At 39.3% G+C, this 24,253-nt stretch overlaps 3 protein-coding genes across 6 annotated transcripts in view; 2 read left to right on the top strand and 1 right to left on the bottom strand.

Moving 5' to 3' along the window:
• Nucleotides 1–1,980: 1,980 nt before the first annotated feature.
• Nucleotides 1,981–24,253, top strand: part of LOC146519207 (uncharacterized) — a 72,673-nt gene continuing 50,400 nt past the window's right edge. The window contains exons 1-4 of one of the 2 annotated variants that reach the window (XM_085159910.1): nt 1,981–2,268; nt 2,526–2,610; nt 2,959–3,026; nt 3,107–4,892. In XM_085159910.1, the coding sequence (XP_085016036.1) occupies nt 2,159–2,268; nt 2,526–2,610; nt 2,959–3,026; nt 3,107–4,427 (1,584 nt within the window). In that variant the 5' untranslated portion in view covers nt 1,981–2,158 and the 3' untranslated portion in view covers nt 4,428–4,892. Of the gene's footprint in view, nt 2,269–2,317; nt 2,611–2,958; nt 3,027–3,106; nt 4,893–24,253 lie in introns of those variants that run through there. The other variant, XM_085159909.1, reaches the window with a different exon arrangement.
• Nucleotides 6,617–9,822, top strand: LOC146519214 (p53 and DNA damage-regulated protein 1-like). Its single transcript, XM_085159913.1, has 5 exons — nt 6,617–6,865; nt 7,072–7,147; nt 7,304–7,378; nt 7,470–7,550; nt 8,905–9,822. Exons 1-5 carry the CDS (start codon nt 6,782–6,784, stop codon nt 8,985–8,987), a joined length of 399 nt encoding a protein of 132 aa, XP_085016039.1. The 5' UTR covers nt 6,617–6,781; the 3' UTR covers nt 8,988–9,822.
• Nucleotides 14,471–23,954, bottom strand: LOC146519213 (uncharacterized). Of its 3 annotated transcripts, none has more exons than XR_014874134.1 (9): nt 23,630–23,950; nt 23,208–23,311; nt 22,325–22,625; nt 22,114–22,248; nt 21,725–21,764; nt 21,581–21,636; nt 20,469–20,500; nt 14,641–20,342; nt 14,471–14,575 (listed from the first exon to the last, which is right to left on the bottom strand). XR_014874134.1 is itself a non-coding variant. In XM_085159912.1 (9 exons), the coding sequence occupies exons 1-9, from the start codon at nt 23,724–23,726 to the stop codon at nt 19,945–19,947; spliced, it is 1,032 nt and encodes a 343-aa protein (XP_085016038.1). In that variant the 5' UTR covers nt 23,727–23,954; the 3' UTR covers nt 14,471–19,944. The 3 variants fall into 3 exon arrangements, 2 of the variants coding, with proteins under 2 accessions (XP_085016038.1, XP_085016037.1); XM_085159912.1 differs by having other exon boundaries at nt 14,471–19,993; nt 20,125–20,342; nt 23,630–23,954; XM_085159911.1 differs by having other exon boundaries at nt 14,471–20,342.

Below are 24,253 nucleotides of genomic sequence, written 5' to 3'. Positions count from 1 at the left end.
CTCTTCTGGTTAGTTGTTAAAAGCTTTATTTTGGTCCCGGTGTTGTGCCAAAAACTGATTTCCAATGTTTCTGTGTATTTTTTATGTGTAATATCTTTATGTATCTTCGTAAATAGACTTCGGTGAACAGAGTTTACAAAGGGGTTATATATAGAATTTTTCTGTTTTTCAAGTATCTTTACAACTCTGTGTTATTGTACTTACATTATAACCAATCCGGTCTTTTATCCAAACTTAAAATATTTTTACTGAATTATTGAAATATTTGCTGCCATTTCTGCTGTCCTCTTGGCCAGCTTACTCTTACAAAACACATTTTTAATGTTAATGAGATTTTTTTAACTGCATAAATGAAGGTTATATAAAAGTCGCTGCCAAAAACTGATTGCGGCTTTTACTTTGTTACACGAATGTTGTTTGTGGCTCAAGAAGACTCTATGTCATCCATAAGGGATGCATTTGACATATGTTTCACATATTATAGCCCAACAAGTTACTTATAGCAGTTTAAATACGAGCAATCAGTTTTTGGCAGACAATCACTTTTTGGCACAACACCCAGCAATACTTGCAAAACAATGAGTAAATATACAGTAAATACTAAACAATTCCACAAGGAAAATAGTCGATACCAACTAAGTATCTGAGCTAAATATATATTTTTTTAGTATTTACTTTAGTATTTAAGTACATGTAACATGGTGGACAAATGTCACCTCCATATTTGTTGTGGGAAGTTTATGGGCTCAAAATGTGGTCATATATATTTTGTACTTGTAAATCAGGATTTGTATGTGTAAAAAAGATTTGTGTGTGACGAATTTTGAGCCCATTTTTCTTCCTTTCATCTGATTGGTCAATGTCATGTCAATCACAAATGTAACAATCCAATCAGAGAACAGATGGGTTTGGCTTAAGTTATGGGTTTACAAGTACAAAATATTTATGACCACATTTTGAGCCCATAGAAGTTGCACTGGTGGTTTTGTGTGCCACATTTGCTGTGATGGGGTTGGATTAATTGAAGGCAGGTGTATTTGATTTCACTGATACTCTAGTCTACTTATAGTCCACACTACAAACACTGCTGTGATGTTTTGTCTCTCTGTGCAGGTGTGTCATCAAGATGACTTGATTTAAATGTGTTTATGATGGATAGTTTGCTGCTCTGTGAATTGTATAATGAAGATGTGGTGACATCTAGTCTCTCTGTACAGGCCTGGGCCGACCATATGCTGCAGTCTAAAGGCAGAGTTGGGTTGCTGAGGCTGGAGTGATTACTGGCCTTCTACTTACAGGGTGGTGAGATTTGGGGGACAACTGCTGATAAAGTCCAACTGACTTGAGGCATCGCTGTCTCTGACCTTATATTATGTTTTGTTTTTTGTTTTTTAATCTCTTTTGCAAGTGGGAAACTGAACTGTGTTATCCTTCCAATTTTTGACCATTGTACTAATAAATTATCTTTTAGAATTTTATTGGTTGTCATCTTTTTCCCACGGCCGAGACGGTTGGTCAGACCTAGAACCTCTGTGTGCGTTACATACATTTAATTTATTCTCTTATTCTCTAATATAAACTCAGTAACCGGATAGCAGGTATCTGGTATGAACTGAGTATATTTTACATTTAGTTTAGCACATTTTATTTTAGTTTTAGTCTTCAAGGAAGTCACAGAAGAAACAGTCAAATGCTCTGATCCAGGTTCCTGCACATCCCCCCAATACATTATGTGTATTATTTATTGTTTAGCTCTCTGGTGTGTGCATTGGGTCCTCTCTCTTGTGAATCATTGAACTGATTGTCCTCAGTATAAACCAAAGGTGTCAAATTCATTCCAGGTAATGTTGAGCACATTTCACGTTGAGTGGGTCGGACTGGTAAAGCTGTCGATCAGCTCGCTACATTCAGTTTATTTTAAATACACGGAGGCATTTAAGCTGCCGGTACATGTATGAACCACTCAGCACATTAACCGCGCGTGCGTCTGTGAGCCCCACTGCCCCCTGCTGGGCGGCAGGTGAATCGCACACAGGGATCCATACCTAAACACAGTTGTGTTTGGTTCATTTCAGCCCACTACTCATTATGATCACAGCACCGTGTTTCGCGTGAACAGCTCACTCGCCCATTTCATTGGTGCCCGCTGGAAGCTGGGATGGGCACCATTCTGCAGGAGCAAGTGGCACAGCGGTGTGCCGAGAGGCTTTCCAGCAGGGAGAGGAAATGGAAGAAGGATCTGTGGAGCATCGGGCCTAATGTGGGCAGGTACCGCCAGATATGCTTATTATTGGGGTTACACGGTGGTAACGGATGAAGACATGGCTGCTGTTTGTTGCCGTGTCCTCGGTGGCGGCGCAGACGCTGGATGTCGGTGGTGTGTGACTGCACTTTGATGTGTAAATGCTCACTGTGTACGTGCGTGAACAAAGAAGACCGCCATGTCTGCCCTGTGCTGCTGTTTCTACATTTCATGTGTTTCATCGGTCACATTTAACTCGGAAGATTTGTTTATTTCTCTCAAGTAACATAATGGGAAGGCGGCAGTCTCAGAGGAAGCCCACAGCGCCGCAGCACGCGCTCCCAAGTCAGGAAAACAACAGCGAGAAAGTGAGTGTGGATCGGATCACTGTATCACACACAAGATCAGTCAAATGAGCTGGTGTTCCGGTTCTGTTTTATATGATGGTACATTAAATAGTGACTGCTGTCATACAAGATACAGAGCTGCTGTTAAAGTCACACCTGCACGTTTGCAGTGAGTGTTGTTTACATGTCGCTATTTTTCCCTTAATTCCACATAATGACACATTTCTGTGGCACAATAGCTACTATTTATATCAGGCAAAATGTCAACAAGTCTCAATTTATTACCAAGGTAATAACATTACCATGGTAATAACATTACCATGACCATGTTTAAGTGATAAGTTGAACATAATGTGTCTGTAATTGCAGAGGCTGCAACAAAGAAGAAAGCACAAGTCTAACAACTCCTCAGCTAAACGCAATACTTCTCAACACAGGTGAGGTCGCAGTTTGTGCAAAGTTTGTGTTGTTCGCTGCTGTCTCAGCGCTCAGATAATAGCTTTGCTTTGCCTCGCAGTGCTCACAGATCCTCAGAGTCAAAGCCTCTTCCAGTGCCCCCCACAGAGGGCAGGATGGAGCCAAAGGTGCTGCCGGTCACTAAGCGCTCCAGCCACAGACAGCACAAGCATGCGGGGAGCAGAGAGGGCAAACACACAGCAGCCATCTCCCACCACTGCATGTGTGGTTGCAGCACTGAGCAGCTGGAAAGACGCTCGCCAGAACTGGAGGTCGGACGCCTGAGTCGCCATGGAGAAGATGACAGCGACACCGACTTGTCTGAGTCAGAGAGACTTCCTGTGTCAGCCTGCGGCCGTGTTCCTCCTCGGCTCGAGCTCAGGCCAGAGGTCATCGAGGCCGAGGACTGCTCCTCTCACAGCCACAGATCCAATTTGCAGATCCATGGAGGTTTTGACTTCCCAGACTTCCTCCCTCCACCTTTTAATTCGTGGAGCCTGAGTCAGCTGGCTGTTTTCTACAACGTGGAAGGCCGAGGTACCCCCCGGCCCAGGCCTGTGGGCCCTTTGGAAAGGTATCTGGAGAAGCTGCTGCAGCTGGAGTGGCGTCAGATCCAGACCGTCCAGGAGGAGAGCGGGAAGTCGGCAGTATCAGAAGTGATATCCAGCTGTCACAGGTCCCCTGCTGCCGCCACATCACGTCTCAGCTCTCCCAAGTGCATCCTCCAGTGTCAGCGTGCCTTCCCCCTCACTTTCCTCTCCTCCCTGGCTAGTCACTCCACCCTCCTCTCCGGCTGCGCCTGCGCTCTCTGCCGCATCCGCTGCTCCCGCTGTAGTGCGCCATGCTGTTGCTCGACTTACAGCCACAACCGCCAGTCCAGGCCGAGTGCTCCGCTAGAGCCCAAAATACTCCCGAAAAGGAGCTACAGCGAGAGCCGGGTGCACTCCTCAGACAGGCGCTCACAAGCCCAAAGGTTCAGCAGCCCCGTGCGGACCAACAGCCACCTGAGGAGAATGCAGGCATCAGGAAACATCCGCAACCCCATCCAAGGTGCCGCCACCAGCCTTCAACACACTGCCAGCGACTGTAATGAGGTTGCCCGGAAAGGGGATGTGTGGGACTACAGGATGGGCGGGTTTCGGAGGAGGAGCGGCTCAGAGCAGAGGAGAGGTGGAGGAGACAGGAAACAGAACGGATGGGAGAAAAAACGGAGCGGCTCCGAGTGTAGAAAAGGCGGAGCTGAGAGGAGGAGAGCGGCTAACCTCAAAGAACAGGAAATAAAACCTGACGCTGTCACTGCAATAATAGACAATTTACCAGGATCCAAATATTCTCCTATACAGAGGCCAAGCAGGCCCAAACAGGTGGAGTTTGTCACATAACAGCAGGCGTAGTGATGAATGTGTAATCTGAATGTTACATACTGTCATCACCTTAAAGTTTTATTATGAATGTACAGTCAGCAATACTCTTCATTTGTTAATGTGATGTTATTTCTCTGTGCTGTGGGGGATGTTTACACAGATGTGGGAGAGAGCTGCTGGACATCCAAGTTTGATAAGTTTGTGCTTTATTTAAAAGAACCCAGAGAGCATCGTGTACTGTATGTGATCATATGATATGATTTACAGCAATTCAGGTTTATTAGTCTTTTGAATGAAGCAGCAAACATCACCAAAAGTTATTAAAGAATACCAAACAGTCTTGTGAAGATGGTGTATGATGCTGAGCGGGGAGAAAAGGTGAATACTGGACTCGCAGGCTTACTTGTAGGTGGTGAGCGTGGGGTGCAAGAGGTGTGTGATCGAGTGATGTTTCCAGGAAACTGAGGGTGAGGGCGGAGAAAAGTTTAGTTTCCGAGAGGAAGGTAGCAATGTAGTGAGAATTGAGCCGCAGGTCACTTAAGCAGTGTTGTGGTGGAGAAACTGAAAACAGTTAAATCAAAGTAAGTACAGAACAGACATAAAGTTACAAAGCAGCGAGGCTGGGTTACCTCCATGAGGTAGCTGATAAAATCGCGGAGAGTGCATGATTGCGCTGGCCTTAAGTATTGCCTCGCTGACTGGATGGCAGGTGAGCAGAACAGGTGAGGACCCAAGGCTCCGCCCACAAAACACCAGCCACTCAGTCAGATCATGACAGGGATTTCTTCTAATCTGGATCAGACTAAAGGATAAACTGATCAGATTGATCTATGAAAGGAAGTGACACAAATGTCTGTTCAGATCATTAAACATCCAATGCAAAAACACAAGTCTGGCCATAACGTGGGAACAGAAGCGGATATTTTGAAGACGAGTCACTTTTGGTGCAACATGGAATCGGTAATGCCTATAGACTGTACAGAAAAGATGGAGCTACCTTTCTCTGGATGTGGAAAGGCTTACAGTTGTATGGATGTTAAACGTTATTACCTTGCACAAAAGGTAACGTGCACAAATCATTTTTGTTCTTAGCATCAATTTGAATCAATCTAAATCAACATGCTTGGCTTGCTGCTGCAGTCTGCATACTGCGACATTTCCCCATATGAGGAAACATGTACCTCAAGGTGAAGTGGAGACAACAGTAAGAGCCTGCAACACTAAAAAGGAAGAGAGCAGAGGAAAGTCTGACTGATGAAAGAGATATTTGTGCCTGATGAGGAAGGCACATTTCCAAAGTGTTTCCTAAGATGTGATGATGGTTAAAAATAAGGTGAGCTGAAATACTTAAAAAACTTAGACTTAAAAACAACTTTTTCCACGGAGACAGTCGCTGTGGATTAAGAAAAAAAAGGAAGAAAGGTCAGTCTCTTGCTAGTTTTGTTGGCCTTGAGGTTGAAAAAAGTTATCTCGGGTCTCTCAAACTTTGTTTCATGAGTGGTTACTTAGAACTGAACTGGATAGGACTCGCGGCAAACTCTTCACAGCTGTCAAGTGAGTAAGAGTTAAGAATGACACTGGCTGACATATGACCTGGCAATAAATACGGAAGAGCCTGGAATGACTGGGAACAACCAGCTGTCAGCCTCAAAGTGATGCGAGATGAGCGAATCAATTCCAGTGTGCACATGGCTTGAATCAAGCCAAAGACTATGTCTGTCTGTTATGCACAGTCTGAGGTGACCACATATTAAATCTCCTCAAAGTTATTAAAACAGATACGAGCTCTTTGTCCCTCTGTTTGAAATGCTCTCCCTCTCTAGTCTGTGTTTATGCACAGGGAGATTTTTATGTTTTGTACAGTTCAAATTATTCTGCAGCAGAGTAACAATGGTAATAGTGGTATATAGTTCTGCTGTATCCTGTGAGGAAACTTATCTACTTACTGAGAGAAAAAAATACAAATGCGAAGCCAAGAGTCTACAGGGGTGGCTCCAAAACTGACAGAGAAATGTCTCTAAATTTAGTGTTTAAATATTGCTGTTTATCGGTCCCCCTGCAGCTTTAGAGAGTACACGCGTGAGATAATTTACCAAGCACATAAAGAAGTACAAAGAGGCGAAATCATCATCAAATCAAATAATTTCTCGCATTGCACAAGTACAGTTACTGAAATCAACTCTTCCACATAACATTGCTACACATGAGATGTGCTGCAGAAGGAGCCACGTCTTTCAACTGAAATGTAGAAATGAGCGTTCTCGTGAAACGGCTGGAAATGACAGAAACATTTGCGGCCAGTTTCCGAGCGGACCTTGTAGTGTTCAGCTGTTGTTTCACATCGGACATATTTTGGGAGCGGCACTGCAACCATGGACGAGGTGTCCCAGCGTGTTTTGGAGTATTTGACAGAAGTCGAAGAGGCAGCTGAAGATGTTCTCACCACTAAACAGCAGGTAAGTAAATACTGAGCTGAGGACGTTCACACGGGAGGATTGTTATGTACGTTACAGAGGTATGCTAACGTAGCTAGTGACGTTAGCTGCTAAGCTAGCTAAGTTGTCAGGATGAGAGAAAACCACATTTTTTCTAATATATATATATATATATATATATATATATATATATATATGTTGCTAACTAATACCGTCTGTTGTTCTAGATTGTGGAGCTGGACACAAAGAGAAACAGGAACAGGGAGGCACTCAATGCCCTGAAACATGATGTGGCAGATTCAGGTGAGCAGCCTCTCCCAGCAGCTGTGCCACTAAAAGAGTCAAACAACAGAAGCTGTTAAAAACACAAAACCTCACAGTGATAGGACAGCCAGGTGTAAAGTTTATTCTATGTTTGTTTATGCAATGAATGACATAAAACACTGCTCACATTTGCAGAGAAAGTCAAGGTTTGCTTGGGAAGCATGTTTATCAAATTCCCCAAATCCAAGACAAGAGAGATGATTCAGAAAGGTAAAACATTTCTAAGTCATTGACTCTTACATGTGCAGTTTTATTAAGAACACATCACCCTAAACTCTTTGATCTTTGTTGTGGTGTGTAGACCAGGAGCAGCTGGACAAAGAGATAAATGATCTTCGCAAAGGGCTGAAAGCAAAAGTGAATCGTCTCAATGAGATGCAAGGTAAGTAAGCTATGCTCTTACTATAATACATAATACTTGTTAACAGTTAAACTGTTTAGTTGCAAAATGTTCATCCAGTTATTTCTTTTTAGTACCACTTAGATTTCCAGCCTTTTGTTGCCCCATCTCATTTTTTTGAGATGTGTTGCTGCCATCAATTTCAAAATGAGCTAATATCTTTCATGAAACAGTAAAATGTCTCAGTCTAAACATTTGAGTCTGACACTCTGACCAGCTGTTTCTAATTTTAATAATATTCCACACATAAAGGAAAGCAATATTAGTTTGTTTAATTTGCACCTTGAAGGACATCCTGGTAACCCCTCCCCCAATAAACCCCCAAAACTCACGAGTATTATTAGTTAAATGTGAAGAATATATGAAGAAAATCACTTTCATTCTGGTTGTATAGAAAAATAGAGGCCTCTGAAGCTCTTACTAGTCAGTACCCAGGAGGAAACAATCCAGAAAGTCTATTTGAAAGATAGATTTGATCATAAACTGCGATTGGGAAAGAACCAAACATTGCACACAATAAAGTTCAATCGATCAATTAGATTTTATGAGGGTCCTGGGATCACAGCCTCATAAAATGCCAAACGGTTTTGGAAGGTGTGCAGGATGTTTGGGATCCTTCACAACCCCTAACAACCAAACCAGATCTGAACACAGAGACACTGTGCTGCATTTAATCCTTACATACTGGTCATATTTTCATACCTAGTCTGGTCTGGTCCAGAATATCTTCATAATGAGCGTCTACACCAAATTTTGAACTACAGATTGTTTTTGGAAGTATAAATAGCTACTAATGTATTTTAGGATTTATGGCTCGGATTTGTTAAAGTCATAGGTTTGAAGCAGCCATAAGTCAGTGTAATAGATAGAAGGATGTGTGGAAAGTCTGAATATATAATAACATTTTAAGTGTTTTATGTGGAGTCTGCTGTCTGTAAAAACAATTCCATGACATCTGGAATATTCCTGCAGCCTCCATAGCAAAAATGTCTTGTGTGGTCTCCAGTGACTTATTTGTACAGGAAGTGCAGTGTTATCTGATGGAGGTTTCATTGCTTTACATCATTAAACTCGCATAATTTCTCCCAGTGGTTCTGTTGTTGGAAGCAGGAGAGGAAACTGAGTCCAATCTGCCTTCAGTCAGATACCTTTAGATTAGGAGGAATAAGCAGGGAGGGCTTATGACTCAGTCATTATTCCTGTGGGAAGTCCTTCATATTATTATTGGGGAAAGTCCTCAGTCACAGTGATCTCTATTGTTCTGTTCCTACGACTACATTTATTTTAAGTCAGTCTTATATGATCTCTTAACCTTTTTTGTGTCTTACTGTTGCAGGAAAACCTGAGCTGAGAGGCTACAGTCTTTCTCCTCTGTCCACTGATGAAATCAGAGCTATTAACAGCCTTTTAAAGAGATGACTGGAATTCAACAAATCACTGCATCTGGGGACAAATGCCACATGCTGACATGTTGACTGCAGCACTCAGTTGTTCAGATGGGAGCGCAATGTGCCAGAGCTTCAATTACACATTTGTTAAGATGAGACACACACACAGATTACAGTAGGAGGATCAGGTTGAATGATGGCTCGAATGTCAGCTCAGCCTGGGAAAAGAGGAGATTCGTTGGTGTGGTTAGAACTTTATCTTACTAAAGTATGTTTTATACAACCATATTAAAGAATGGAAGAAATTCATGGTCTTCCCAATTACTTCTTTAAAGGTTTTTCTTTCTGCAGAGAGCTTTACAGTTCAAAAATAGGTGCACTCAAAACATCTTCTGAGATTACTATCTGGAACCAAACCAGGCCTGCCTGTTAGTATAAAGCTGCACGTAGAAACAAAAAATGCCAAACCATTATCGACATGAGAAGTGATCGCATTTTAAAGATGGGAGTAGCTAATGTGGAAACCAATACAACTAGCAAGAGCTAACCTCACTGATTGAAAAGAGAATTTCAGTTGTATTGAAGTTTTTATCTGTGACCTCAGTTAACACTTTCCAGATAAATTTATGGTTTCAATTTTTAGTTTTAATCTTTTTCTTTTCAACTATAACATGATTTTTTTCGTAAATTGAGTGAAGAGAACAGTTTACCCTTTATTGTTTGATTGGCAAGTTGATCGCTCAGTTCGAGGAGTCGCAACAAGCATCAACTAGTAGTTGATGTCACCACAGACAACTTTTATATACAGTATTTGGCTGTGATGTATATAATCCATCCTTCGAGCTAATAAAAGCTGGTAACATACACCCAGGCTTTGTGTTATTCCCCTTATTGCATAAATAATTCAGTATTTATTAATAATAATTGTGTGGATGCTTTAAGGCATCCACACTATTGTTTTCCTGTTTCTCTTTATTCTTTATACTTTATTGTGTGGATGCTTTAAGGCATCCACACTATTGTTTTCCTGTTTCTCTTTATTGTGTGGATGCTTAAGGCATCCACACTATTGAGTTCCTGTTTCTCTTTATTCTTTATTGTGTGGATGCCCTCAAAGGCATCCACACTATTGAGTTCCTGTTTCTCTTTATTCTTTATACTTTATTATTCCAGTTGCTTCCGTACGTTTTTTGGCACTTAACTACTTCCACAATTTTCAGCCGATTTTCACCGTTCAAATTTTAAACTATTCTGCTATTTCTGCTAATGATCGCTATGACTTTTGCTATTTTTTGCTATTATACTTTTTAAAATATTAAGCTTTTTTCCTTTAATTTGTCCCATTGAAATGAATGGAAAACTTCCAAAATTCTGCTAAAACTTGCTTGTTTTTGAAACTTAACTACTTCCTCATACTTTCACCTAGAACAACCATTCAAACTTTAAAATGTTCACAAATTATTGAGCTATTCATGTATGATTCAGCTTTTTCATATCTGTTACCATTTTCATCTTATCCCTCTTTAAGTTTTGAGTTGCAAAATTGTGATTTTTCACAAAATACATGGGTTGTTATGGTTGCTATGCAGTTGGTTCTAAGTGAGCTGCTGTACCTTTGGCAATTTTCTCTTCATGTCCGAACAACTTCTTGCTACTTGCTCAATTTTCACTCAACTTCCATAAATTATACATCAAAACGTAGGTATTTTTGCTGGCTTTCAGAAAATGTCACTATCATTGTTGTGGGATTTATAGAATTTTGGCAAATCTCCTCAGACCAACACAAAGTCTCAAAGCTCTCCATAGAAAGTCAATGGAGAGTTTGTTCAAAATCACCGCTTGATTTCTGTAATGAGAAGCATATTCGAATCGTCATATCTCCTTAACGAAGCAAAGTTAAGACATGAGGCTTGTGCCAATATATCTTCAGACTCTCCTGACGCTCACAATTCAAGAATCATTTTCTCACCTATTACCATTTGGCCATGAATTACGTTTGTTTGAGGGTAGGAAATTCGTCCTTCGCTCAGATTTCTTCAGATTTCAAACTCTGGAAATGAGGCAATTTTTTCTCTCGTCATATCTTTTTAATGGGTTTCCACAGAGACCTGAAAATTTCCATGACTATTCACCAAAGCCTGCTGTCTCTTACGGTGAAAGAATGATATCGATACTCCAAATAGATTTAGAGTTAGAAAGCGTTGTTTGAGGGCAGGTCAAGGCAGTTTTTGCTTCGCCTCTACTCAGTTATGGTGCATTACATGTCAAATATCTTTAATAATTCATATTTTAATGATAAATTGTCAACACTTGAAGATTCCCCCATCTCTTCTGAACAAAACGGTGTAAGAATGACCGTTCTAGCCCCTACGGTTAGGAAATTATGGTCATTTGTTTGAGTTTAGTCCTCACTATGAGAAATAGACTGCAAAAATCCTGCCTCTCTGCTGCGTGTGTAAAAACGGCTGCACCTGTTTTGGCGGGAAAAAGTACACAGCCTCTCTGATTGGTGGATTCAAATTCAGCAGCTCCCAGGCTGCTTGACGGACCTAAAAACTTGCTTCTCTCTCTTTCTGTGTGTTATAGTATTTCTAAATGATAGTATTTCTGCTTTTTATAGTATTTCTGCTAAATGATAGTATTTCTGCTTTTTATAGTATTTGTGCTTAATATAGTAGTTCTGCTTTTTATAGTATTTGTGCTTAATATAGTATTTCTGCTTAATATAGTATTTCTGCTAAATTATAGTATTTCTGCTTTTTAAGGTATTTCTGCTTTTTATAGTATTTCTGCTTAATATAGTATTTCTGCTAAATTATAGTATTTCTGCTACATTATAATATTTCTGCTTTTTATAAGATTCCTTCTTAATATAGGATTTGTGCTTAATATAGTATTTGTGCTAAATTATAGTATTTCTGCTAAATTATAGTATTTCTGCTTTTTATAGGATTTGTGCTTAATATAGTATTTGTGCTAAATTATAGTATTTCTGCTTTTTATAGGATTTGTGCTTAATATAGTATTTCTGCTAAATTATAGTATTTCTGCTTTTTATAGTATTTCTGCTAAATTATATCATTTCTGCTTTTTATAGGATTTGTGCTTAATATAGGATTTCTGCTAAATTATAGTATTTCTGCTTTTCATACTATTTCTGCTTAATATAGTATTTCTGCTTTTTATAGGATTGGTGCTTAATATAGTATTTCTGCTAAATTATAGTTTTTCTGCTTTTCAAGGTGTTTCTGCTTTTTATAGTATTTCTGCTTAATATAGTATTTCTGCTAAATTATAGTATTTCTGCTTAATATAGTATTTCTGCTAAATTATAGTATTTCTGCTACATTATACTATTTCTGCTTTTTATAGTGTTTCTGCTAAATTATAGTATTTCTGCTTTTTATAGTATTTCTGCTTTTTATACAATTTGTGCTTAATATAATATTTGTGCTTAATATAGTATTTGTGCTAAATTATACTATTTCTGCTAAATTATAGTAATTCTGCTTTTTATAGGATTTGAGCTTAATATATTATTTTTGCTAAATTGTAGTATTTCTGCTACATTATACTATTTCTGCTTTTTATAGTGTTTCTGCTAAATTATAGTATTTCTGCTTTTTATAGTATTTCTGCTTTTTATACAATTTGTGCTTAATATAATATTTGTGCTTAATATAGTATTTGTGCTAAATTATACTATTTCTGCTAAATTATAGTAATTCTGCTTTTTATAGGATTTGAGCTTAATATATTATTTTTGCTAAATTGTAGTATTTCTGCTTTTTATAGTATTTCTGCTAAATTATAGTATTTCTGCTTTTTATAGTATTGCTGCTTTTTGTACTATTTCTGCTTAATATAGTATTTCTACTAAATTATAGTATTTCTGCTTTTCATAGTATTTGTGCTAAAACATAGTATTTCTACTAAATGTAGTATTTATTCTTAATCATACTATTTCTATATATTACTGCCAGGTCCCCAGGCAGCCAATCCTCTGTGAGGACTGAGACATTCAAATTCACAAATAAGAGCCTGCACGGCTTCCCAGCCAGCCAATCATATCTGAGGGCTCAGGCATTCAAATTTGCATATTGGGGCCTTCACGGCTTGTACGCCAGCCAATCCTATCTGAGGTCTGCCGTTTCTTCTCTCGTCATATCTCAGCGAAGGTTGTACAAAGAGCAATGAAAATCGCAGTCAAAGTACACCAAAGTCCGCTGATTCACCCAGTACAAGAATTATGTTTCTAGTCCACCTAGTTTTTGAGTTACACAACATTTTGTAACTCCATAAAACGGCGTTTTTCGCCTCTCACCGCGAGCTAATTCTGACTGCTCATCACCCGGTTTTCCAGGCTCCTGCTCTCTTTCCCAGTGGCGCAGTTGGTAATGACACGGTTCTGTAACCGAAAGGTCATAAGTTCAAATCCACCTTGGTCAACATGTTTTTTTCCCTACAAATTAATACACTATCACAGACCAGTAATTCATATTCATCATTTATTACAATTCTGCAAACTTTTATCATTTTACCAGCTTTTCTAATATGGACCTCACATTCTTGTTAACACTCCATGGCACAAATACTGTTCCCTTTAGGCTCTGTGTATGTGTGTGTGTATCAATATTTCTCCCATTTTGAAGTATTACTCCACCATAATTGTATTTCTGTTAAATCAAAGTACTTTTACTACATCTTAGTACTTCTGCTCAATTATAGTATTTCTACTAAATCATAGTATTTTTGCCAAATCATGGTTTTTGTGCCAAATCATAACATTTGTGTTATGTTATAGTATTACTACTAAGTGGAGGAATTTCTGTCATGTTACAGTATATGTGCTGATTACAGTATTTCTGCTAAATCATAGTATTTCTACTATATTAGATTTTTCTTTCTAAATATAGCATTTCTGCTATATAATTGTATTTCTACTATGTTATTTGTGCTAAACAAGAGTATTTGTGCTGAAACATAGTATTTCTGCCAAATGATAGTATTTCTGTCAAATTATAGTATTTGTGCTTTTTTATAGTATTTCTACTTTTTATAGAATTTGTGCTTAATATAGTATTTGTGCTTAATATACTATTTCTGCTAAATTATAGTATTTCTGCTTTTTGTAGTATTTCTGCTAAATTATAGTATTTCTGCTTAATATAGTATTTGTGCTAAATTATAGTATTAATTTAAAATTACAATATTCATAGTTCATCACAGTGTCTCTGGTAAATCACAGTATTTCTGCTATGTTGTACTATTTTTCTAAATCATAGTGTTTCTGTAATGTTTAAGTATTTTTGGCTAAATATATTCTTTCTGTTATCTTATACTATTTCTCCTAAATTCTTGTATATTTGAGAAGTTATCATGTTTCTGGTAAGTTACAATATTTCTGCCAAGTTCTGCTATGCTATTGTATTTCTGCCAAGTATTATGTTTCCTCTAAGATATTGCAGTTCTGCCAAGTTATTACATTTTAGCAAAGTAATTTTGCTTCTACAAAGTTTTTACAATTTCTGCAACTTTTCAGCTTTTTCAGCTAGTTTTTGCAGACAGCTTCAGCTTTAAAGCATCCACACTGCATTTTCGCAGGAAATGCAAATTTTTCTAGTTGTGTGGATGCTTTAAGGCATCCACACTATTGTTTTCCTGTTTCTCTTTATTCTTTATACTTTATTCTAGTTGCTTCCGTACACTTTTTGGCACTTAACTACTTCCACAATTTTTGTGCTATTTTCACCATTCAAATTTTAAACTATTCTGCTATTTTTGCTCTTTCCGGCTATATCTTTTGGTATCTTTCACTATTATACTTTTTAAAATATTAAGCTTTTTTCCTTTAATTTGTCCCATTGAAATGAATGGGAAACTTCCGCAATTCTGCTAAAATTTGCTTGTTTTTGAAACTTAACTACTTCCTCATATTTTCACGTAGAACAACCATTCAAACTTTAAAATGTTCTCAAATTATTGGGCTATTCAGGTATAAATCAGCTTTTTCAAATCTTTTACCGTTTTATTTTTATCCCTCTTAAAGTTTTGAGTTGCAAAATTGTGATTTTTCACAAAATACATGCGTTGTTATGGTTGCTATGCACTTGGTTCTAAGTGAGCCACTGTAAGGTTTCGCAGTCTTCTCTTCATGTCCGAACAACTTCTTGCTACTTGCTCAATTTTCACTCAACTTCCACAAATTATACATCAAAACGTAGGTATTTTTGCTGGCTTTCAGAAAATGTCACTATCATTGTTGTGGGATTTATAGAATTTTGGCAAATCTCCTCAGACCAACACAAAGTCTCAAAACTCTCCATAGAAAGTCAATGGAGAGTTTGTTCAAAATCACCGCTTGATTTCTGTAATGAGAGGCATATTCGAATCGTCATATCTCCCTAACGAAGCGAAGTTAAGACATGAGGCTTGTCCCAGTATATCTTCAGACACTCCTGACGCTCACAATTCAAGAATTATTTTCTCACCTATTACCGTTCTGAGATGAGTTAGACTTGTTTGAGGGTAGGAAATTTGTCCTTCGCTCAGATTTCTTCAGATTTCAAACTCTGGAAATGAGCCACTTTTTTCTCTCGTCATATCTTTTTGATAGATTTCCACAAAGACCTGAAAATTTCCATGGTTGTTCACCAAAGCCTGCTGTCTCTTACGGTGAAAGAATGATATCGATACTCCAAATAGATTTAGAGTTAGAAAGCGTTGTTTGAGGGCAAGTCAAGGCAGTTTTTGCTTCGCCTCTACTCAGTTATGGTGCATTAGAAGTCAAATATCTTTAATAATTCATATTTTAATGATAAATTGTCAACACTTGAAGATTCCCCCATCTCTGCTGAACAAAACGGTGTAAGAATGATCGTTCTAGCCCCTACGGTTAGGAAATTATGGTCATTTGTTTGAGTTTAGTCCTCACTATGAGAAATAGACTGCAAAAATCCTGCCTCTCTGCTGCGTGTGTAAAAACGGCTGCACCTGTTTTGGCGGGAAAAAAGTACACAGCCTCTCTGATTGGTGGATTCAAATTTAGCAGCTCCCAGGCTGCTTGACTGACCTAAAAACTGGCTTCTCTCTCTTTCTGTGTGTGTTATAGTATTTCTAAATGATAGTATTTCTGCTTTTTATAGTATTTCTGCTAAATGATAGTATTTCTGCTTTTTATAGGATTTGTGCTTAATATAGTAGTTCTGCTTTTTATAGTATTTGTGCTTAATATAGTATTTCTGCTTAATTATAGTATTTCTGCTACATTATACTATTTCTGCTTTTTATAGTGTTTCTGCTAAATTATAGTATTTCTGCTTTTTATAGTATTTCTGCTTTTTATACGAATTGTGCTTAATATAGGATTTGTGCTTAATATAGTATTTCTGCTAAATTATAGTATTTCTGCTTTTTAAGGTATTTCTGCTTTTTATAGTATTTCTGGTTAATATAGTATTTCTGCTAAATTATAGTATTTCTGCTACATTATACTATTTCTGCTTTTTATAGTGTTTCTGCTAAATTATAGTATTTCTGCTTTTTATAGTATTTCTGCTTTTTATACGAATTGTGCTTAATATAGGATTTGTGCTTAATATAGTATTTCTGCTAAATTATAGTATTTCTGCTACATTATACTATTTCTGCTTTTTATAGTGTTTCTGCTAAATTATAGTATTTCTGCTTTTTATAGTATTTCTGCTTTTTATACGAATTGTGCTTAATATAGGATTTGTGCTTAATATAGTATTTCTGCTAAATTATAGTATTTCTGCTTTTTATAGGATTTGTGCTTAATATATGTCAGGGTTCTGGGTCTGAGCAACCCAGGATCCCTGAGCAGTTATGGACTAGTTATATGTATTACTATATATTTTTGGTGTTGCTTCCCCGTTTGCTCTATGCTTGTACATATGTGGAGACACTTGTTAAATTCCCCTGGCTGGTGGACTCCCTCAATCCAGTTGTCCTGGACTTCCTGCTTTCCACCCTCCACCTCCACTCTCCTCCTCAGGCTGCTCACCGGCCCGGACCGCTGGTGGATTCACAGCCTGAGATGCCGGCCCCGACGTCTACACGGAAACGACGTTCGCTCCACCGGCTTTCCTCACCGCAGCCTAATCCACGAACTTCTCAAGAGTCGGCTGTGGTGAGTAGTACGGACAATTTTCCATTTCCCTCCCCATCTGGTTTTGTGTCTGCAGTGGACGAGCCGACAGCGCAGGTAACATCACCTCGGTCAGAGGTCTCCACACCACTCGCTGCTTCAACATCTGCAGCTGTGGCACCGCCGTCATCTCATCCGCCTGCAGTCACCCTTCTGCCATCTTCTTCACCGGCTGCTACGTCGCCACCCGGACCTGCCCTGCCCGAGCAGGAGCTTGGCGAGCCGGAGGAGCTCGCACTGCCCGAGCAGGAGCTCGGCGAGCAGGAGGAGCTCGCACTGCCCGAGCAGGAGCTCGGCGAGCCGGTGGAGCTCGCACTGCCCGAGCAGAAGCTCGGCGAGCCAGTGGAGCTCGCATGCCCGAGCAGTTGCTCGGCGAGCCGGTGGAGCCAGCGCCGCTGCCGGAGGAGCTCAGCGAGCCGGTGGAGCCAGCGCTGCTGCCGGAGGAGCTCAGCGAGCCGGTGGAGCCAGCGCCGCTGCCCGGCGAGCAGGAGAAGCCAGCGCCGCTGCCAAAGGAGCCCGCGCCGCTGCTCGGCGAGCAGGAGAAGCCAGCGCCGCTGCTCGGCGAGCAGGTGGAGCCCGCGCCGGAGCTCGGCGAGCAGGTGGAGCCCGCGCCGGAGCTCGGCGAGCGAGTGGAGCCCGCGCCGCAGCCGGGGGACCTCGGCGAGCGGGAGGAGCCCGCGCCGCAGCCGGGGGAGATCGGCGAGCGGGATGCGCCGCTGCGGGATGCGCGGTCTGACTTTGGGACTGTGACCTGGGAGGGTTTGTTGTTTGTTGTTTTTGCTTGTTTTGGTTCTGGCTACTTAAGAGAGTCTTGGAGCTCCCACCGACGCGGCATCATTGCGTGAGACTCCACGTCAGTCATCCAGTTGTGCTTGGTTAGTGTGTGTGTATATGCCCGCGATTGTATGTGTCCTGACGGCTGCTTCTATTGTGTCCAGAGGAGAGGGGTGGAGTGCCAGACAGCAGCCAGCACGGGGAGTGCTGAGACACGGGAGCGGAGAGCACAAACAGTGGGAGAAGACACAACACGGGAGTCTGGGGAAAGCACGGGAATTTGTTGTTATTTCCACACACTGTAAATAAACGCACTGTTTATACACAGAGCACTGCGCCTGGGTCCTCCTTCCCCACACCCCCGTGACAATATAGTATTTGTGCTAAATTATAGTATTTCTGTAAAATTATAGTATTTCTGCTTTTTATAGTATTTCTGCTTAATCATACTATTTCTATATATTACTGCCAGGTCCCCAGGCAGCCAATCCTCTGTGAGGACTGAGACACTTAGCCCTGAAATTTACATATCAGGGCCTGCACGGCTTCCCAGCCAGCCAATCATATCTGAGGTCTGCCGTTTCTTCTCTCGTCATATCTCAGCAACGGTTGTACAAAGAGCAATAAAAATCGCAGTCAAAGTACACCAAAGTCCGCTGATTGACCCAGTACAAGAATTATGTTTCTAGTCCACCTAGTTTTTGAGTTACACGACGTTTTGTAACTCAGCGCGCCTCTCACCGCGATCTAATTCTGACTGCTCATGACCCTGTCTTCCAGGCGCCCGCTCTCTTTCCCAGTGGCGCAGTTGGTAATGACACGGGTCTTTAACCAAAAGGTCGTGGGTTCAATCCCACATTGGTCAACATGTTTTTTTCCCTACAAATTAATACACTATCACAGACCAGTAATTCATATTCATCATTTATTACAATTCTGCAAACTTTTTTATGATTTTACCAGCTTTTCTAATATGGACCTCACATTCTTGTTAACACTCCATGGCACAAATACTGTTCCCTTTAGGCTCTGTGTATGTGTGTGTGTATCAATATTTCTCCCATTTTAAAGTATTACTCCTCCATAATTGTATTTCTGTTAAATCAAAGTACTTTTACTACATCTTAGTACTTAGTACTGGTAGTAGTACTGCTCAATCATAGTATTTCTGCTAAATCATAGTATTTTTGCCAAATCATGGTTTTTGTGCCAAATCATAACATTTGTGTTATGTTATAGTATTACTACTAAGTGGAGGAATTTCTGTCATGTTACAGTATATGTGCTGATTACAGTATTTCTGCTAAATCATATTATTTCTACTATATTATATTTCTCTTTCTAAATATAGCATTTCTGCTATATAATTGTATTTCTGCTATGTTATAATATTTGTGCTAAACCAGAGTATTTGTGCTGAAACATAGTATTTCTGCCAAATGATAGTATTTCTGTCAAATTATAGTATTTGTGCTAAAACATAGTATTAATTTAAAATTACAATATTCATATTTGATCACAGTTTCTCTGGTAAATCACAGTATTTCTGCTATGTTGTACTATTTTTCTAAATCATAGTGTTTCTGTAATGTTTAAGTATTTTTGGCTAAATATATTCTTTCTGTTATCTTATACTATTTCTCCTAAATTCTTGTATATTTGAGAAGTTATCGTGTTTCTGGTAAGTTACAATATTTCTGCCAAGTTCTGCTATGCTATTGTATTTCTGCCAAGTATTATGTTTCCTCTAAGATATTGCAGTTCTGCTAAGTTATTACTTTTTAGCAAAGTTCCTTTGCTTCTGCAAAGTTTTTACAATTTCTGCAACTTTTCAGCTTTTTCAGCTAGTTTTTGCAGACAGCTTCAGCTTTAAAGCATCCACACTGCATTTTCGCAGGAAATGCAAATTTTTCTAGTTTAAAGTTTGTTCCATAGATTCTTCTCTCCTTCTTTTAAGTACTTACAGACCATTTTCATATAGGACTTTCTACAATTAGACTAATCTAATCCAGATGAGGGGGTAAAGCCACAGTTTTCTGTTTTCTTATTCTAGCTTCAAATGTGGCAGGAAAGATGGTTCGTGCACTAAACAGCTGTGAAAGGAAATAAAGTAACACTTCTGAGTTTCACACATCTTTCTCTCATGACCTGAAAGAGAGTATCTCTCTCCTTGTCAGTGGCAAAGTCAAAGAGCTTGGGTTTCTTATGGATAGTTTTGACAGACCTTTTTAGCAACATGGTCAGAGCTAATGTTTCTTCTTCCGAGCTGATCTCTGCATCAGGCTTCAACTCCTCAGGTGGGCTGGACATTTGCAATGGCTTGTTGAGACTGGGAGTCATTAACTTTGAGGCTGGTATGCATTTTCCATCAAAGGTCTCAGCAATTACAGGGCTTTTGAATGAAACCTTCTTCTTACACAAGATAGGTCTTCTGTAGCTGAGCTGTGGAATAAAAATCATTTCGATCATGGCTGTGATCCCTCTTACTTTTGTTTCTAACAAAATAAAAATGATCTACATCATATCAAATTTAAACAGATGTAAATAAATGGGCAGATGACTTCTTACTCTTGGTGGGGTTTTCCTCTTAAAGGTTTTGTCTGCAAATTTAGGACAGAAACCACAAAAGTAGTCATAACAATTATACAATATTTATTTATTTATTGTGTGTGGAGTTGATATTAAAATACATATGAAATATATGCACTTGCCAGGCACTTCATTAGGTACACCTTGCTAGTACAGTTGTGGCCCCCTTTTTGGTTCCAGAACTGCCCAAATTCCTTGACTTCAATAAGGTGCTGGAAACATTCTTCAAAGAATTTGGCCTATATTGACATGATAGCATCACACAGTTGCTGCAGATTTGTTGGCTGCATATGAATAATGTGGATTTCCTGTTTCACCACATTCCATAGGTGCTCTATTAGACTGAAATCAGGTATTTAAATGATGCTCACTTGGTACTAAGGGGCCCACATGTGCCAGAAAAATATTCTCCATGCCATTACACCACCCCACCACCAGCAGCACGAACTACTGCTAAAAAGGCATGCTTTTATTTTGTTAACACCAAAATCTGATTCTAGCCTGTGAATACTGTGCAGAAAAACTCGAGGCTCATCAGACCAGGCAACATTGTTCCAATCTTCTCTCACTCAGTGTTGGTGAGCCCTGCATTCAGAGATCCTCTTGGTTGCAATGCTCTAAATATTTGTTTACTGTTGCCTTCCCATCAGTTCAAAGCAGTCAGGCCATTTTTCTCTGACCTCTGGCATCAAAGCATTTTCTCCAAGAGAACTGCTGCTCACTGGATATTCCCTCTTTGTTTTTGACAATTTCCTGTAAAACCTCAAAATGGATGTGTGGAAAAATCCCAGTAGATCAGCAATTTATAAAATACTCAGACCAGTTTGGCACCAACAACCAAGCTACTTTCAAAGTCACCTTTCTTCTCAATTCTGATGCTCGGTTTGAACTTCGGCAGGTCATCATGATCACGTCTTAGTGCCTAAATGCACATAGTTGATGCTATGTGATTGGTTGATTATACATTTGCTTTAATGAGGAATTGAATAAGCGTTCCTACTAAAGTGGTCGGCAAGTGTAGTTTGCAATAATAGTCATGCTCTGAATACTACTTGAGGAAGATATGTTTCTTATGAAATGAGAGCCTTTACCTGATTTCAACGAGTCATTTTGTACTTTAGCAGCAGACCCGGCTTCTCTGTTGTTGCTTGATAAAGAAATAATAAGGAATGAAGCAGTTAAATTGCGTGAGCCACAAGTACTAAACACTTTGAGATTCAACTGAGAAGACTTACCTGATCTCACAGGTCTTTTCAGCAAGAATAGTGGAGGCATCTGCAGACAGAGTTACTCCTTTTCAGACACATGGGTATGGTTTGGGTACGCATATAAATAAGACTGCATTTAATTAAAGCATACTTGGCATTTTTTCTAAGAACATTAAAATATGCTATAAAAACAAAGTTACTGTTCCTTTTTTGTTCATTTGCTACTTCTAAAAGAGAAACATTTTAAATGTAATTATCAGATGGAGTCTAAGGAGCTTGCAAAAAAAAGACGTATCAAACACGACTGAGTATGAATAAAGTTATACTCTTAACATCTTTGTTCATTTAAGTGGAATTTATTGAACTGAAAAAAGAGAGAAAATTAAAGTGTGTCTGAGATTTTTTCCCAGTATTACCCAGGATGGTAGAAAGGTTAGGGGGATGATGCATGTGTATGCTCTCAGCGTGGCTGACATCCAACAAAGTGGAGTTTTTTATGTGACGATGGAGATCCAGCAGGTCTTCCTCAATGGAAAAATTGAAGGTTTCCACTATCAAGACAAAAAAAAGTGAGAGACCAAGTGTGGCTGTGGACATACAAAAATGTACACATACACTCAGACACACCCTTGTTTTCTCTTCTGAAGATCTCTGGAGAGGGAAGATCGTTAGAAGTTGCAGAGTCCAAAAAGTCCTCATCCTCTGTGTCACCAGAGCTGAAAGTTGTGGCAGTCTCCATGCTCGATAATGTGAAGCTTTCTGGCGTCACTGCCAAGCTTTGCTTGTCTTCTTTACCCGACATTTCATCACCTTCATGAGCCTCTACTACAGTCACCTGAATGGCAGGTAAGGTTGCTTTGTGTCTGGTAGTTTCAGTAAATGCAGGAGTGCTTAAGCTAAAAGTAGATTTATGGTGTACAGTGTTGGCCTGAGTGAAAAGAATAAGCATAGAAAGGGGAGTAAATAAAACTGTAATCTGGTGACTGAAGGTTATAGCATATGATTCTAATGCTTTTTTATACTTATTAAACTATTCAGTCAAATTTGTCTTTGGTTGCTGATTTTTTTGTTGTAATAATTCTTCAGGGCAATATATCTGTCTGGCACTGGCAGAGAAATTTGGCAGCTTGTTCACCCACATACTTGTTCACCCACATAATGCACCATTAAGGGGAAATAGAGTATAAGACTTATCGCCAAGAAGCGCTGTTACAACACATAAATCGTCAACCAAACACTAATTTCCTTATTTTTCTGAATAATTGCTCTTCACTCTTTTCTCACATAATCTGATGTATGTGTTCTATAGAACAAAATGCACATGTCACTTTAACTTCTTGCCAATTTATTGGGGGACTCTTTGTGGCTTCAGCATCAACATTCACTTGTTTTTTTCTCCACGTAGATTCCTTCATATTTTCTTCCTGTCACCCATAATTGTGAGCTAGTAAATATTGGACATCAGTGACTGTTAATCTTACATGAATACAAAACATCTGGGCACACTTACAGATACTGGGCTCTTTGGTTTGACAGTGGAGTCATTCGTGACTTCCCTCTCAGGTTCTTCTGGAAAAGCTTCATAATGCTTGCGGAACAGAAGTTTCCTGTGCTCTTAAAGTTTGAAAGCACGGATGCAGAGAACAATTTAATGAGAACAGAAAATGGCTTTGCCTTTATTTACACTTTTTTTAAAGTGTACAATCAATAGATATATTAGATCGCCTCTTAGGTTTACACTAAGTAGATTTAACAGATTTAGAAAAGCAGTTAAAACCTGAGATAAGAAACATGAAGGTGTTCATAATATATTTCCCATCACAATGAGAACTAGGCTCAGACCAAGATTAAAACTTTAACTTTTAAATAAACAAGTAAGCCACCTGAAGTTTAACGTTTTAATGTAGACTGCGTTAACAGTGTTTTTCTTACGGTCTCGTCTGGTCAGCGCTGGTTTCACGGGTGTATCTCGTTTGATAGGTAATCCACTGTCACAACGGAGTCTACTCTGGCGCTTGTATCGATCCATTTCCAATTAAACTGACTTAAAGATCAAATCACTTGCCATTCAGTGAACTGCTACACTATAAAACTGCTTCAGCTAATGACACTAGTAAAAAATATAATTAGGAGAGAGTGTATTTAATCTAATGCTTCAAGTTCTGCCTTGATCATCCCCTGACCATTCTGTGCGTTACTTAGCAACCAAGCACACCTGCAGAATATGTGATCAGCTGCCAATCACCACTTTTAACGCACGACCGAAGCGATTTATTCGCATTTGTATGCTATTTAGAAACTGGAAAGATTTGGTAAGCGTTTATGTCGACCTTCATGTTTGCCATGCCTTGACAGATGCGATAAAAGTGAAATCACCGCCCTGCCATAGTAAAACTGGGTCAGTTTTAAAGTTCGTTTTCAGAAATGGACACAAACAAAGAACTCAGCCTAGCTTAACATAGCATTGATAGACTTCATTAGGTAAAGCCCCCTAAGCTTCTTCTTTTGCCTTAAGAATTGCCTTAATTCTTGGTGGCATAGATTCAGCAAGGTGCT

Source organism: Neolamprologus multifasciatus, chromosome 5 (genome assembly GCF_963576455.1).
Source record: "Neolamprologus multifasciatus chromosome 5, fNeoMul1.2, whole genome shotgun sequence".
NCBI classification, from domain to species: domain Eukaryota; kingdom Metazoa; phylum Chordata; class Actinopteri; order Cichliformes; family Cichlidae; genus Neolamprologus; species Neolamprologus multifasciatus.
The sequence above is the reverse complement of the archived record's forward strand: the minus strand, read 5'-3'. Positions and strand labels throughout refer to the sequence as shown.

What these genes read in the sequence shown, in the direction of transcription:
- LOC146519214 (XM_085159913.1), top strand. Translation starts at nt 6,782, where the DNA reads ATGGACGAGGTGTCCCAGCGTGTTTTGGAGTATTTGACAGAAGTCGAA. An exon ending in TTCTCACCACTAAACAGCAG is followed by an intron (nt 6,866 to 7,071) that starts GTAAGTAAATAC and finishes CTGTTGTTCTAG; the next exon opens with ATTGTGGAGCTGGACACAAA. An exon ending in ACATGATGTGGCAGATTCAG is followed by an intron (nt 7,148 to 7,303) that starts GTGAGCAGCCTC and finishes TCACATTTGCAG; the next exon opens with AGAAAGTCAAGGTTTGCTTG.
- LOC146519213 (XM_085159911.1), bottom strand. Translation starts at nt 23,726, where the DNA reads ATGGATCGATACAAGCGCCAGAGTAGACTCCGTTGTGACAGTGGATTA. An exon ending in CTTCAGAAGAGAAAACAAGG is followed by an intron (nt 22,249 to 22,324) that starts GTGTGTCTGAGT and finishes TTGTCTTGATAG; the next exon opens with TGGAAACCTTCAATTTTTCC. An exon ending in TAACCTTTCTACCATCCTGG is followed by an intron (nt 21,765 to 22,113) that starts GTAATACTGGGA and finishes CTCTGTCTGCAG; the next exon opens with ATGCCTCCACTATTCTTGCT.